General features: G+C 42.5%; 1 protein-coding gene across 5 annotated transcripts in view; it reads left to right on the top strand.

Moving 5' to 3' along the window:
• LOC137384369 (E3 ubiquitin-protein ligase rnf213-alpha-like) overlaps nt 1–16,881 on the top strand; it is a 164,380-nt gene that overhangs the window by 29,624 nt on the left and 117,875 nt on the right. For 2 of the 5 annotated variants that reach the window (XM_068058308.1, XM_068058309.1), the window contains exons 8-11: nt 2,510–2,875; nt 6,281–6,366; nt 10,995–11,150; nt 11,808–11,971. In XM_068058308.1, coding sequence (XP_067914409.1) covers nt 2,510–2,875; nt 6,281–6,366; nt 10,995–11,150; nt 11,808–11,971 — 772 coding nt within the window. Of the gene's footprint in view, nt 1–2,509; nt 2,876–6,280; nt 6,367–9,010; nt 9,124–10,994; nt 11,151–11,807; nt 11,972–16,881 lie in introns of those variants that run through there. The other 3 variants (XM_068058310.1, XM_068058311.1, XM_068058312.1) reach the window with 3 other exon arrangements.

A 16,881-nucleotide genomic window follows, 5' to 3' on the forward strand; every position in this document is an offset into this window, starting at 1 on the left:
AGTTTCGGGACCGGTGACAGTAGGGATTGTCCCTAGTTTGCCTGTGGATGGGCTTGACCTGCTCCTCGGTAATGATCTGGCGGGGGTGAAGGTGGTAGCCCTCCCAGTAGTGAAAGAAGAACTGCAGGATGTCAGAGAGAGGGCAATGGCAGGAGACAGTTACCTGCAGTTTCCCTGAATGTGTCGTGGATCAGGCCATGATCAAACCAGCTCCCCCAGAGGAGACTGCATTGGCACTGCAGGAAGATGACCATGAGGTCTGCTTGTCCGAGACTGTCTTTGGAAAGTTAGGAGACCCAGGGAATGAATTAAATGGATTTTCCCCAGGTGAGGCTCAGCGAGCCGACCCATTATTGCAAGTGTTGGCACTGGCTGCCCAGTCTGAAAGTGAAGCAGAGGGAGTCCCTGATTGCTATTATTTAAAGAATGAGCTACTGATGAGGAAATGGAGTTCTCCTCACAGACCTGAGGGCAAGGAGTGGACAGTAGTTCACCAGTTTGTGGTGCCACAGAGGTACCGGAGAGAAATCTTAAGAAGGGCCCATGAGACTACAGTGGCTGTACATGTCGGTATATGAAAAACCAAAGCCCGCATAAGACAGTAGTTTGACTGGCCAAAACTCCACAAAGATGTGGTGGAGTACTGCAGGAGTTGCTACATGTGCCAGGTTGAGGGGAAACCCCAAACTACAGTGAAACCTGCACCCCTAAGTCCTGTACCGGTGTTAGGAGGACCCTCCAGCAGAGAGCTGGTGAGAAAAAGGGGACAGGTAGGCACACGGCTGGTAAAAGTTTAGGAAGAAAAGGGGAAAAAGTGACCAAGAGGGCAGGTTAAAGTAAGTCTGGGAGGAATCCCGGATGAAAACCCCTACTGTCCGGTCAACCAACCCCGTAAAATTTGAAAAGTTAGACCACACATCCTCGCAGACTCTAGAAGCACCCTATCAGAGTTGCTAACAGCACCTGCAGAGACAAAGAAAGACCTCTCAGGGGCACAGAAATCACGAGGGAGATGCCTCACCTAGTCAAAGTGCCATAGGAGAGTGCAGTCAAGTCTGCACACTTACTTGCAGGCCAGAATGTCCCAGAGAACAAAGGGGAGATTAACAAAGAATCCTCCCCAACAGTCAGAGGAAAAGGGAAACACCCATCCCCTGAAGTGAAAAGCCTGTGCATAACTCAGCAAAGCACTGAAAGAGAGTTCAGGATAGACCTACCCACTACTAACTCTCCTGAAAAAAAAAATTATGCAGCAACCAAGACCCTAGGCAGTCATGGCAATGGGCAAACTGAAGAAAAGCTTCCCCAAAGAACCACATGGTTACTGGGATGCCAAAAAGGGGTTAAAGCAGCACTGGCACTCAGAAAAGACAATTTTAATAAGCTTTAAAATTTATGAATGAAAGGAATGAGATAAATGCATGGTTTTTCTTTCTGTATCTTATATTTCTCTCAAACCTTTTAATAAAATGCATTGATTTTTTTTACCCAAATCACATTTCCCTGCATGTGGAGGTGTCATGCAGGTCCCCACCTGCAAGGAATGAGGCACATTAATTTTGCCACATGGACATTACATTTTTAAATTGTTGCTGGGAAGAAAAGAAGGCCTGTTGCAAGGGGTTGCCAAGCCTCCAGCTGGAAGGACATTTTTTGCACATTACTAGCAGACAGTGTTGGAACAAAGGAGCTATCCCCTGACCCACCCAATACACAGAACCGACCTGGTCAGACCAGTTTAGTCACATGACCAACTGGAGGTTTTTTTTTAACTTGCCACACAGAATTTGAACTCAGAAAGCTGTTTGCTCCTGGGCTGAAAAGAGCCTTTCCTGTCTGCTCTCATCTCTCTCACCAGCTTCAGAATCCATTGAAGACATATGAACCCCAAGAGGGAAAAGTCTCCTACAATGAACAAGGTTTAAGAAGAATACTGGGCCCCAACAAAAAGCAAGATTTACCTCCAAGCAAGGACTACAGCGAGCTCGAAGAACAGTAACAAAACCCCTCCTCAGAGATTGCCTCAAACTGTTCCCCTTTATCTTTTCTTCTGCTCTTTTCTGTCTCTATTTGCATGTGCGCATCGCATACACATGCCAGTGTGGGGCATGGCGTGTATCCGTAAATGTTCCGCGAATTAGAATTTTTTTGTTTAAGTTTCAATAGATTTCACTTTTCTTTAAACCTAAGAAAGCCTGTTTGTGCTAATTTCTTTGCCTTATAATTGGAAAGTGGTGAACAAGGATTCCCCAAGGGGGAGCTCAAAACACAGTGTGTTTAAAAAAACAAAACCCTGTTCCAGTAAGACCAGGTGAAGGCTGAAAGGGAACCCCTACACCTCTTTCTCACCTGGTCGTAACACCAATATATCCATTTAAATGAAGAAATAACATGTATTGACACTTCACAGGAAAGTAAATTGTAAAAATAATCATTAACTTTTCAACATTCTTTTGATTTTGGAATAAGTCACGCGTGATTAAATTCTTTTTACTCTTTAATTTAAAAGAAGACAAGAAAAAGAAAGCAGACACAAAATGAAAAGAAGGGTTCTCAAAAGAAAAATAAAACGCTACAGATTGCTGATGTGATGGCGGATATGTCAACATCTGTTGCTAGAGACACAGTGTTAGAGCTGGAGGCGGAACCCACATTTCAGACCAGTAATGTTGATTGCAAGGATCCAAGGGAAGGTGGAAAAATAAAGTCTCTGTCAGTATCGGAAGTTAAAGCCAGAGCTGCTGGTGCTTCACAGAGTGGTCAGGGCAAGAGCGAAACCACAACCAAACAGACATCTACTAAAGATCAGTCAGCCAGTTATGACCAAGGCAGAAGTGATTCTGCACAAGAAAATAGCAGAACCATCCAAAGAAAGGTAATAGAAATTGTGACGTTGCTACAATATCAGTCCTATTCATGTATACCAGTGTGCTCCACTTCATACTGAGATCTATTTTTTGGCTAAAAACAGCAAATGGAGGAAAATGACACTGTATTGGAAGTAAATGAGTAAAAGAAAAGAAACAAATGCATTGACTTAGGAATTGGTTGGTGCTATGCCCATTTTACAGGCAGAAAACAGGTGTCAAAGCATCCAATGCGAGTGCACATTCCCAGTCGTTAGTGCATGGTCTGCCATATTGGTAAAGGCAGAAAAATGAGCATCCAGGACTGGCACATGAAATGGCGTTGGGTCCCTATTTGCATATGTAATAAGCTAAACACCTGTTTGAGGCTTCCTTCACAAAATTGGGCTGCCCTGAATACAGCTGGTGCTGAGACGCCTTGCCATTTTCATGGTTTCTGATGGCCACCATCTATATCCCAAATGCTGTCAAAATTCCTTTTTCAGCACTTTGAGAACATATTAATTTTCTGGCTTCACACTCTTGGCAGGAAGCCTCACCCTCTGGAAATGCATATTGAAATTCAGGGAATTTATAGATGATTTAATGGTTGGAAAATGTTAGTTGGTGCATACCTGAATTTTTGATATAGGCTTTTGATGGGCTCAAATCCCCATCAGAAATGTTAATTCAGAAGATTCACCCCCATTGTACTGTAATTGGCCATTTGATATCTCGCATGTGGCCCAATGCTAAGGCTGCTTCAGAACACCCAAAGGGTCATGAATAACTTAAGATTCCAGTACACTTAAAAATTGCAAGAGACAATGCAACAGCAAGAGAAAATACAGTTCAGGAGAGAATCAGAGATATTAAAAAGAGCAAAACAAGTTAAAATGGCAGTCTTCGAGAAGATACAACAGCCTCAGGAGCCTCCACTGTAATTATTGCCAGCAGAGCACTGTGAGGCTTGTAACACTATATTACCTGTATGTGGAACTATACCACCCAATACAGTACATCAGTGCATGCTCATGTAAATACTGTATAACAAAATGTACAACTTCAATATGTAAGCCAAAATAAAATTCTGGAAAAAAATCACTAAAATTGTTCTTTGCTGCACACATAATTTTCCAGATACTACACATTTTTCTTGTACTTTGTTGATTATTTTGTTTCAACAACAACTTGCATTTATATAGCACTTTTAAAATAGAATGTCATTGAGGAATAACAAAAAAGTGGATTCCGAACCAAAGAAGAAACTATTTAATAGGAGGGGTGACCAGAGGCTTAGTTGAAGAGGTGGTTTTAATTTAGGTCTTGGAGGAGGGAGGTGGAGAGGCAGCGGGGCTTAGGGAGGCAATTCCAGACCAAGGAGCCTAGGTAGTTGAAGGCATGGTGACCAATGCAGAGGTGAAGGGAGACGGAGGAATGGACAGTTTGGAGGGGGGGGGGGGGGGAAGTTGTAGCGCTGGAGGATGTTACAGATAGGGGTGCGGGAGATGACCAGGAGGGATTTGCACAAAAACATGAGAATTTTAAAGGTATTGCACCAGGGGATTTGGGAGTTAAAGTAGGTCAAGAAGCACAGGGGTGATGGGTGAGTGAGACTTGATGTGGGACAGGGTACAGCCACAGAGGCTTTGCATGAGCTGAAGTTTATGGAGGATGGGAGACCATTGAGGTGCGCCTTGAAGTAGTTGAGTCTGGAAGTGAAAAATGCACTGATGGGTTTCAGCAGCACAAGTCTGAGGTGGGCACTGTTACGGAAGTGCAAATAGATTGTTTTTGTGATGGAAAGGATTTTAGATTATAAATTCAGCTCTGGGATGGGTAGGACGCCTAGATTATGAATAGTCTGGTTTAAGTTCAGTTAGTGGCTGGGGAGGATGATAGAATTACTGGCAGGGACAAGGAGTTTGTGGCAGGGGCTAAAGACAATGGCTTTGGTCTTACTAATATGTAATGGAGGAAACTATGGCTCATTCAGGACTGAAAATCAGATATGCAATGGTAGTAGATGGGTTTAGAGAGGCAGTGGAGAAGTGGAGCTGAGTGTCGTCTGTCAACATGTTGAAGCTGACCCCATGTCGGTGGATGACATTGTTAGGGAAGAGAAGGGGGCCATGGAAAAATTCTTTGTGAACTCCAGAGGTAATGATGGGAAAAGAAACCATTGCTGGCGATACTCTGGCTGTGATAGGATAGGTAAGAGTGGAGCCAAGTGAGAACTGCCTCAATGAGCTGGAAAATGGAGGAGAGGTGTTGTAAGAGGCACAACTCCTGAATCTTGAAAGCTTCAGAAAATTATGATTAACGCATCTGCAAATTCTTCACCTATTTAATACTCTCAGATAGATCCCACCAGCTCCTGCAGAGAGATACCTTCCTTAAGTTCTGTTATTTTTTCCATTACAATCACTTGGACAAATTTGGATTAATTAAGGAAAGCCAACACTGATTTATTAATGGCAAATCTTGTTTAACTAACTTGCTTGAGTTTTTTCATGAAGTAACAGAGGACTGATGAGGGTACTGCAGTTGATGTGGTGTATATGGACTTCCAAAAGGCATTTGATAAAGTGCCACATAATAGACTTACCTGTGAAGTTGAAGCCCATGGAATAAAAGGGAAAGTGGCAGCATGGATAGGAAGTTGGCTGAGTGGCAGGAAACGAGAGCAGTGGTTAATGGTTGTCTTTCGGACTGGAGGAAGTTATACAGCAGAGTTACACAGGGGTTGGTACTGGGACCACTGCTTTTCTTGATGTATGTCAATGATCTAGACTTGGGTGTGCAGGGCACAATTTCAAAATTTGCAGGTGACACAAAACTTGGAAATATGAACTCTGAGGAGGAGTGTGATAGACTTCAAAAGGACTTCAGGAGGACTGGAGGAACAGGTGGACACTTGGCAATTTAATGCAGAGATGTGTAAAGTGATACATTTGGTGGAAAGAACGAGGAGAGGCAATTTAAAATAAAGGGCACAATTCTAAAGCAGGAAATGTGTGAAAAGGGCCATGGGGAATTGGCAGCCTGTTTTACATCACACTTGTATTTTCCGATGATTTTTCTATACCTTTCTCCTAACTGGAAATAGTACTGTGGGCATTTACAAAATGACTAGACCCGACTAGAACACAAAATGAGCAGAAAGGCTGGCAGTTGTGCTCATAAAGAGGATTATGGGCAGGTAAATTTTATTGCATTGATTTGCAAAGCAATTATGCACTTGGAAATCAGGGATCTTTCAAAGAAATCCATTTCTTCCTCCATAATAAATAGTATGGCTACATACTAGTGAGTATTTCACGACAGTAACGGATTGCAGTACTTTGTATTGATTTCAGTACTTGCTAATACTGCAATTTATTTCTAAACTAGAATGTGGCAGAAAAGCTGATTTTTGCAAACTATTTCCATAGGTTGGAAGCAAAACGAACAATGACCCCCAGAAGATTCCAGAATCAAATCCAATGCACCAAGGCGAAAATGTATCTAATGATCAGAAGTGAGTACAGTATTTTCCCAACAATGATTTTTAAAGTGAAACAAATAGCATTATTATATATTTATCACCAATGAGAGCTGTTTTGTTGTATGAAATAAAATACAGATATTAGGAGAGAGCGTGGTGTTATGACTACTGCAAAAAAAAAATGGAAAATCTAGTTTTGGATTTAATAAGTAATTGAAAAGGAGCACAACTGTTCCTTTCTACACTGTCCCCTCAACAACCTGCCAAAATCAAAATGTGAGGAAATCTAGTCCCAAAATGAAAACGCTGTACACAAGGAAAAAGGAATCTGAAAATACATTTCTGTTCTCTTATGGCAGGTTTTCAGAATGGTACATTATGATTTCCTTTTTTTTTTATATGTATCTGTAAATCATGATCATCCCTTGTGTCCGGCCACAAATGCATATTTGTTGCTACTCAAGTTCTCCCACCTAGCGTTTCCTAGCCCACTGCCAGCTGTAGTTTCTCATTCCTCTCGCAGGCCCAGCTATTCTCTCTGCTCACTTTCTCCCTGCCCCTTCTTCCCCCACTCCATGATATTTAACTGTCCACTTTTTTGCTGCTGCTGCCCCAGTCTCAAGTCCATCTAGGATTAGCCCACAGCTTTCTCCCTTGTCCTAGTTCTCATCCTGAATGAGTTCAATAGCATCTTGCACCGGAACAGAACCTGGCTCACTAACAGGGACTTCTTTCCTGTCATCAAGGGCTCCCGTGCCTGGATGCACATTGCCCTGTGAAGTTATTCTGGTGACACAATGATTCTCATCTCTATGGTGCACCTTGGTAGAAGAAACCAGGTCTAGTTTCATGATAGTTACAAATGGAATAGATCTGCGGAGCAGGCACCTGCTGTTTGCAAGTGGCATGTCGCAGGTCATAGAAGTTGAAATTGAAAGTCATTGTGCCCATTTTATGGGCACAAGGTGGATCAGTTTCAGGGACCAATGTCCTGCATCCCAAGGATGCTTCAAAGACTTGGAACAAGAGATTGCATCAGACCTTTTTCCAGACCAGCTGCCTTAGAAATTACATCCCTTGCATGTGCTAATGAGGGGCCTAATGTCAGTTGCCCTGAGCATATCAGACATCAAGCTTGTTCTATTCGAGTTTTTCAGGTTTGGCTATGGCCTAGCATGCGGTTGCCACCAAAAAGGTAGTTTTAAAAAAAAACATTTAGCACACAGCCAGAAGGCACAGTAGTGCTCTGCCCAGCTCCACAGTACTCTATAGGTCACCCTCCTGTTCTTCTTCCTCAGGACTTAACCTGTATGTCACTGCTATTGAGACTAGCATCCTGACATTCATCATATAAAATGGCTGAAGTTCCTTATTTCAGGCCCAAAACTGACCTGTAGGAATTTCTACCCATACTCTGTCTTTTTCTTCCTGTTTCTCAGTCTGTCTGATTATCTTCTGCTCATATGTTTTATCTCTTAGTCTTTGTATCATCTATCATGTTTTGTCTCTCTCCTCCCCTCTCGCACATACATTATTTGCTATATCATTATCAAATAGAAATTCTGCAATTTACCTGAGGAACGATGTTTCACCTCATAATGTTTTGTTTTATTCAACTATTGCGATGTCAGTAAGAAGAGAGGACGTTTTAGCTTTGGCTAAGTATAAATAACAGAAAGGACATCTGTACTCTTGACTTATTTGGAGTTTCTCCAGTGGATATTTTAATGGAGCCATGATGATTTTAGGTCATAAGAGGCAGAAATCCTGTATCAGTAAGAAAATATTACTGGAGCAAGATGAGAACTGGTGTAGATTTTTTTTCCCAAAAATATACTTCATTCATAAAAATCTGTAAAAAAAAAAAAATGCATTACAAAACAGTTCAAAACAGCACCAAGTTGACATTCCAAAAAGTGTAAAGGAAATCAGTTTTCTTCAATACAGGAGCGAGTTGCCTCACCCTTCCATTCCATTTTACATGCCACATGCATTTTACAGCCAACCCATATTTGGTGTATACAGCCCAAAGAGTTTCCCATGGGTCCAGTCCCTCAGGGAGGACCTTACACAGTGGTCTTTCCCCATTGAGCCTTTGTAGCGGCTGCCCCATGCTTTAGTCCATCCCTAAGCACATAGCCCTGGACCTTGGAATGTGCCTGTCCGCAACACTCGGTCATGGACAACTCTTTGCGCTGGAAGACCAGTAAGTTTCAGGCAGACCAAAGAGCGTCTTTCACCGAATTGATGGTCCTCCAGCAGCAGTTGATGTTTATCTCGGTTTGCGTCCCTGGGAACAGCCCGTAGAGCACAGGCTCCTGTGTTACAGAGCTGCTTGGGATGAACCTCGACAAAAACCACTGCACCACACCTACTTTGCGAAGGCACATTCCAGAAGGAGGTGGGCAACTGTCTCTTCCCCATCGCAGCCACCTTGAGGGCAGCGTGTGGAGGGGGCTAGACTCTGGGCATGCAGGAAGGATCTGATGGGGAGGGCCCTTCTTACCACCAGCCAAGCTACATCTTGGTGCTTGTTTGAAAGTTCTGGTGATGAGGCATTCTGCCAAATGACTTTGGTAGTCTGCTCGGGGAACCATCCAACAGGATTCACCATCTCCTTTTCCCGTAGGGCTTTGAGGACATTCTGTGCACACTACTGCCTGATGGATTGGTAGTCAAAGGTGTTTTCCCACAGAAACTTTCCCATGAAGGATAGGTGGTACGGCACGGTCCAACTGGATGGAGCATTCCGTGGCAATGTGACCAGACCCATCACAACACTGGGGACAGGTAGAAACTCAGCACGTAGTGACACTTGGTGTTTGCATACTGGGGCTTTACACACAGCTTGATGCAGCCGCACATGAAGGTGGTCATCAGGATGAGGGCAATGTTGGGTACATTTTTCCCCCCCCTTTATCCAGAGGTTTGAACATTGTGGTGTACATTGCACAGTTTCAGAGTGCAGCAACTCCCTGAACAATAGATTGTTGGCTTTTGGTCAAAATATCAACTTCAAGCCCAGTCCTTTGAGTGAACCTGAGGCTTTCAAATAAAAATATAGACAAGTTATTCAAGGGCAGAAAAGACTCTTTTCTAAATAAGTTTAATCGTGTTATTAAATTTCAAAGTTCAGGAACTCTGAACAAAGTCAATTTCTAAACGAAAAAAGTAAAAATTTGCATTTAAATTGTGCCTCATCTCATTTCTCAAAGGTCTGACAGTCCTTCACACACAATGAATTAGAATTAGAATTAGAATTAGAACATTACAGCGCAGTACAGGCCATTCGGCCCTCGATGTTGCGCCGACCATCTGACCTACACTATTCCATTTTCATCCATATGTCTATCCAATGACCACTTAAATGCCCTTAAAGTTGGCGAGTCTACGACTGTTGCAGGCAGTGCGTTCCACGCCCCTACTACTCTCTGCGTAAAGAAACTACCTCTGACATCTGTCCTATATCTTTCACCCCTCAACTTAAAGCTATGTCCCCTCGTGTTTGCCATCATCATCCGAGGAAAAAGACTCTCACTATCCACCCTATCTAACCCGCTGATTATCTTGTATGTCTCTATTAAGTCACCTCTCCTCCTCCTTCTCTCTAACGAAAACAACCCCAAGTCCCTCAGCCTTTCCTCGTAAGACCTTCCCTCCATACCAGGCAACATCCTAGTAAATCTCCTCTGCACCCTTTCCAAAGCTTCCACATCCTTCCTATAATGCGGTGACCAGAACTGCACGCAATACTCAAGGTGCGGTCTCACCAGAGTTTTGTACAGCTGCATCATGACCTCGTGGCTCCGAAACTTGATCCCCCTACTAATAAAAGCTAACACACCATATGCCTTCTTAACAGCCCTATTAACCTGGGTAGCAACTTTCAGGGATTTATGTACCTGGACACCAAGATCTCTCTGCTCATCTACACTACCAAGAATCTTCCCATTAGCCCAGTACTCTGCATTGCTGTTACTCCTTCCAAAGTGAATCACCTCGCACTTTTCCGCATTAAACTCCATTTGCCATCTCTCAGCCCAGCTCTGCAGCCTATCTATGTCCCTCTGTACCCTACAACACCCTTCGACACTATCCACAACTCCACCGACCTTCGTGTCATCCGCAAATTTACTAACCCACCCTTCTACACCCTCATCTAGGTCGTTTATAAAAATGACAAACAGCAGTGGCCCCAAAACAGAACCTTGCGGTACACCACTAGTAACTAAACTCCAGGATGAACATTTACCATCAACCACCACCCTCTGTCTTCTTTCAGCTTAAAGTACACTGACTAAACTTGTGTAAGCAAACGTGGCAGCAGCTTTGCTTACTGTAAAATCTTACAAACGCCAATTAAATTGATGTCCAATTCATCTGTTTTTTTGGTTGAGTTCAGAATAGCGACCAGGACAGGGAGAGCTCTCTGCTCCTCTATTATATCACATAATTAATCTTTAACATTATAATTAGTAGGTGGGCAGGAGCTTGGTTTAATGTTTAATGGTTTAGCAACACCCTGACACGGTTAAATTAGCCTAGATTATAAACTCAAATTTTAGTGAACCCACTTGATGTGACTGTGTGGCTTCTAAACAGAACTGTACTGTTTATTTTCAGTTGTTAACTGATTTTATTTTTGTTTCTCTTTATTACAGCCAACCAGCAGCTTGTTGCAATCCACCTGCATCACACATGTTCACTATTTATATCCATGCTATAATTCCAGTGGAAGTTCACTTTAATCAAAAATATGACCAATTGCTTTTGTGTTTTGAAAATGAAAGCAGAATACTTGATTGCATTTCTATCCGGTAAGGTGCAACATAAATATATTATATACAACAATGTTCTCTAGTTTGTTGGATTCTTAAAATTGAATTGGTTAGGCATAGTGTATTATCTAAATTTCAAGTGAAGCATCTCTTACCTGTCTATTTAATATTGTATGGGATTTTCATGGGCCAATATTTATCTATTTTAGTCAAACTCACAGCTCCTTGACAATTGTCTTAATTGGTGTTTTAGTTAACATGCATTATCTGAGCAGAGTAGTGGTAGTTCACAGTCAGCTGTAACTACCATTGGTAAATAAGTAACAATATTGCTTGGTTTAATCTGGTCAAAAGATAAGGCGACCAATGTCAGGCCAATTTAATCAGTGAGATGGTTCTGCTCGGTGTAGGTCAAAAGGAATCTTGCTTGATCAGATACAAGTGTAGCATGTCATGGAGCCATTATTCTGACTTGTTAATCTTATTCTGCGAGGAGTCACTGAACTGATGCGCTCTGGGCTGATTTGGTTTAGGAATATCTTCAGTAAGTCAATGGAATTTAAATTGTAGGGTTTATTTAGTGTAGCATGAACATAAAACTCAAGGTGAATGGCAAGTGACAGTGTGCCACCAAGTCAGATATACAAGGTGTTTATTATTTTGTCTAGTTTATATAATTCTCTCCTTGTCATCTAGGGATCGCAACAAAATTGGATATCTTGTGCAAAGCCACTTGGTTGTGCCACCTGACATCAAAGGAGCGGCCTTTAGTTATTACTATGCTGTGGGGAAAAGGGATAGTTTGATTGTAGAAGTTGCTCCACGGCTTTTACGAATACCTTATAATCTAACTGAAAATGGTAAGAAACTATAAGGGATCCGTGATCCTATTTCTGTGTATCTGACAAACAAGAAAATACGTGAAGACAATGTGAAAATGACTGTACATTATTAAAAAGCAACAAGTCCATGGGGAAAATGCAATATAAAATAGTGTCTGACTCCAAAAACTGTAATTAAATAAAAACTCTTATAAGACCCTCTATCCAGGAGGGGCGGCACAGTGGCGCAGTGGTTAGCACCGCAGCCTCACAGCTCCAGGGACCCGGGTTCGATTCTGGGTACTGCCTGTGCTGAGTTTGCAAGTTCTCCCTGTGTCAGCGTGGGTTTTCGCTGGGTGCTCCGGTTTCCTCCCACATCCAAAGACTTGCAGGTGATCGGTAAATTGTCTGTTGTAAATTGCCCCTAGTGTAGGGAGGTGTTAGGGAATATGGGATTACTGTAGGGTTAGTATAAATGGGTGATTGTTGGTCGGCACAGACTCGATGGGCCTAAGGGCCTGTTTCAGTGCTGTATCTCTAAATAAAATAACACTTCTATTGACAAGTTTAAGCTCACTTCTGGAAATGGTAGTTAGACTAGTCATATAAAGGCTGATACTGAAATTGGGTAAAGGCAAAAGATTTGTTCCCTCCTGCAGTCTTATTTTGAAATACATCTTTCTGTTCTCATGGGCAACTTTCAAATGATCGTATATCTGTGTTCTCTATTCTACAACCAAGAGTTGGTTACACCAGGCATTTATTCACGATTGGAATCAGTTTCTGCATTGCCCATTTTCTCTCTTCTTAGTGACTAGAACTCCAACAGGTGTAGCAGTTAATATTTTTGCGTACCTTTTATGCAATTTCCTTTGCAGGTTAGGTCCACAGACTGGTCTGAAGTCTTCAGCTCCTGACCTTTCTCAGTGGCCCTGCACCAAGGCTCCTGATCTTTCTTGCTTCTCCCAGGCTTCCAATTCTTGACCTTTCTCACTTTCCGGGCTTTTGCCCCTGCCTCTTTTCTCTACCCCCAGGTCTTTGGTTCCTGATCTCGCCACAAGACTTCCAGTGTACAAACTGCCACCCACCAGCTCTTCACATTTTCTCTGTGTTGCCTCCTACTATCTGCCCATCCTGAGTCCACACATGTTTTCCCTTCAGAGGCTGCATACCTGCTCCCTCCTGCTGATGTGGCTTTGATGTCTTCTCCTGATTTGGTTTATTACCTTTCTGAGCTCACCACGAGTGATGACACTGGCGACCCACTAGTTCAGTGTCAGTCTTGTCTTTGTTGTTGTGCTCTCACTGTCAGTTAGAAACATGTGTGTTCAAGTCCACTCTAGAGACTTGGCATATAATCTAGTTTAACACTCAAGTGCAGTTTTGAGGGACTGCTAGGTGTTGTCTTGAAGATGATACTTAAATCCAAGCCACTTCTGTCCTGTCAAGTTGGCATCAAATATTCCATGACACTATGAAAAAGAGCAGCGCTGTTCTATTGGTGTACTGATCAATATTTATTCCTCTACTAACATCACTAAAATAAAATCTTGTGTAACAAGCTGAAGCAGGCCCAGAACCAATGGTCAATTAGATACATAGACTGGATCTTAAAACAAGTGAGGTTTATTCTCTGACTGCAATTGGGTCTTTAAGTCCAGTGATGAGCAAGATAGTAACTTCTGCCTCACCTCCACCTCTCTTGACCCTTCATTCTGTCTAAGCCATCAGATTGCTTGGCTGACAGCCAGTACTGGATGAGCAGAAATTTCCTCCAACAAAATATTAGGAAGATGGAAGCCAATTGTCTTCAGTCCCCCGTCGCAAACTTCTTTCTCTTCCCCCAACTCCATCCTTCTCCCTGGCAGATGTCTGAGGCTGAACCAGACTGTTGCCAAAAGTGGTGTCGTATTTGATGCTGAGATGATCTTCCTATTGTACATCTGCGCAATCACTAAGACCGCCTGTTTCAACCTCTATAACATCACCTGTCCACCCTTGTCGTAGCTTATCCGCTGCAGAAACCCACACCATGCCTTTGATAGTTCTAGACTTGATTATTCCATCACACTCCTGGCTGGCCTCCCATGTTCTAGCCTCTGCGAAGTTGAGGTAACTTTTACATTTTTGTTAAACAGCTCTACCAATCCATTGGTCTAGGAATGATGTGCCAAGATTCATAGATCCTGAATCTTTAATGATGCAGATAGGTCTTCCATTAGTTTCGATACAAATGGAGTTTACTGATCTGTCAGAATATCTTTAGAACTGCTATCCCTGGAAAATACCCTGGGCAGTTCATTGGCAATGTTTTTTGATGCCATGTTCCGTAAGGAAGTAACCTCTGGATACCTGGTTGCATAATCAATTATCACTAGAATATACTGGTATCCGTTGGCCCCACCAATTCCTGAGCAAGGCTTTCAAAGTTCGCGTTAATTATGGGTAGTGGGACTGACAGAGCATGGAGATGATGTTTAGATCCTGCCAGTTGACATTCTAGGCAGGTATTACAATACAGTAGAATCTCTTCAAAAACCTTGGCCAAAAACATCACTAAGACTTTCTCCTTTTTGCTGACTGCCAAGCAAGTGTTTATGGGCCTGATCTGATACTAACCACTGAAAGAGTTCTGGAACCAATAGTTATTCTACCTCTACTTTGTATTCACTGGTCACCCTTTACAACAAATCTTTCTCAATTTAATAGTAAGGCTCAGCCCTTTTTAATTTATCTTCTACTATGTATCTATTGACTAATGCCACTTTGGTATTCACGTTATTCAAAGCCAGGTAACTACCCTGTTCCTGTTTGAAATCTGTAATACTCGTGGCAAAACTCCTCTAGGGAGTCTTGCCTTATCCCAAAGTGGTCCTATTGGGAATCTTCTCCCTCTGTCTGACAGAGATGTTCTACTAGTGGAAGGGTCTCAAGTTGATTTCCTACCTGGGGATCTGTTCTTTAGCTCTTTTGAGCCTGATTCTGCCTCTGCTCCCCTTTTATATTTTTTTGTTTCTGTCCAATCCCCTGAAATAGTTTCGGGTCCATAAAGGGAAAATTTTGAGCAAACTCCTCATTTGTGTCCATGTCCAACACAGATCTATTCGCAGCCTAGTTTTTAAAAAGGACTTCAAATTCCAGAAGATCCCTACCAAGGATTCCTGCTTGAAGGAGCTCAGAAACTAAACTTGCAGGAATTGACTGACTTTTCTCATCCTACTCTGATGTTACTATAGTAGTGGGGTAATATCGTGCTTCTCCGCGCACACAATGTGGACCCATGAGTAACTGGGAATGTCAGAACAGATTGACAGTTAACAAGGTCATGACAGAATGGAATCAGTCAGCACAGTGTCCTGTTTGTAGTTTAACTTTATGGGATTTAAAGAAACAATGGGAAGCCCCCACATGGCTCATGGTTTGGACGATGCTAATCAAATAATCCTTCCCACGGGCTGGATTCTGGTTTGTCAGACTACAGTCCATAGGTTCCCCAATGTGAAAACTTTGTCTTGCGATATGCCCTAACCCATCACAACAATAACACCTTAACACATATAACATTTTTAACATTGGTATCAGAGGTTACAATAACTCTTCACTTCAACATCCCACTTCCCTCATAATGTTTTACTGGGATCTCTTTGTGTCTTCGGGCTAGGAGGGGGCCATGGGGTGTGGAAGGATCGTCTCCTCGATCATGACCCAGTTCCTATGCTGCCACATGTTGCTCTACTACGGCCACCAATGTCTGAATGTCCGCCAGCATTTCTTGTCCGACCCATCTCCTGATGATCAGGGGTAGAGATTGGATGAACCGACAGGTCAATTAGACCTATAGACTCGAGCTTAAAACAAGTGAGGCTTATCCACGATGGCAGCTGGGCCTTTAAGTGCAGCGATGAATAAAACCATAAAGGGGATTACTTTCCAGCTGATACCTTCTCTCTCTCAATTCCATTCTCTCCAACTCCTTTCTTCAACTGAACTGTTCTCCTGCCTTTTATCTTTTAAGGCTGGGAGTCGTCCTGATTAAAGGAAATTAAGGTAAAACATTTCTTGAAACTATACTACCTTGCTTTGATCATTCTGACATTTTATAAACGATAAATTTTTACCCCTATTGTGGATGCAGAGCTCTGAAAGCCAATCACTCACATCTGGTTCCTGTCTCACTCTGATATATTGGTCATTTATCTTATTGTCGTTTGTGGGACCTTTGTGAGCATACAAACATACGAACTAGGAGCAGGAGTAGGCCACACAATCCTCGAGCTTGCTCCACCATTCAACAAGATCATAGCTGATCTGACTGTAACCTCAACTCCACATTCCTGCCGACCCCAGTAGCCTTTCACCCCTTTGCTTTTCAAGAATCTATCCACTTCTGCCTTAAAAATATTCAAAGACTCTGCTTCCACTGCCTTTTCAGGAAGAGAGTTCCAAAGACTCACAATGCTCTGAGAGAAAAAAATTTCTTCTTATCTCTGTCTGAAATAGGCAACCCCTTATTTTTGAACATTGACCCCTAGTTCTAGATTCTGCCACAAAGGGGAAACATCCTTTCCACATCCACCCTGTCAAGACCCCTTAGGATCTTATATGTTTCAATCAAGTCACCTCCTCCTCTTTTAAACTCCAAGGATACAAGCTTAGCCTGTCCGATCTTTCCTCAAAAGACAACTCACCCATTCCAGGTATTAGTCTAGTAAACCTCTGAACTGCTTCCAACTGCACTTACATCCTTTGAATAATACTGTACAAAGTACTCCAGATGTGGTCTCACCAATGCCCTGTTTAACTGTCGAATAACCTCCCTACTTTTGTATTCAATTCCCCTTGCAATAAATGATAACATTCAATTAGCTTTACCTATTACTTGCTGTACCTGCATTCTAACCTTTTGCGATTCATGCACTAGGACAGCCAGATCCATCTGTACTTCAGAG

This window comes from Heterodontus francisci, chromosome 26, assembly GCF_036365525.1.
Source record: "Heterodontus francisci isolate sHetFra1 chromosome 26, sHetFra1.hap1, whole genome shotgun sequence".
Classification (NCBI taxonomy): Eukaryota; Metazoa; Chordata; class Chondrichthyes; order Heterodontiformes; family Heterodontidae; genus Heterodontus; species Heterodontus francisci.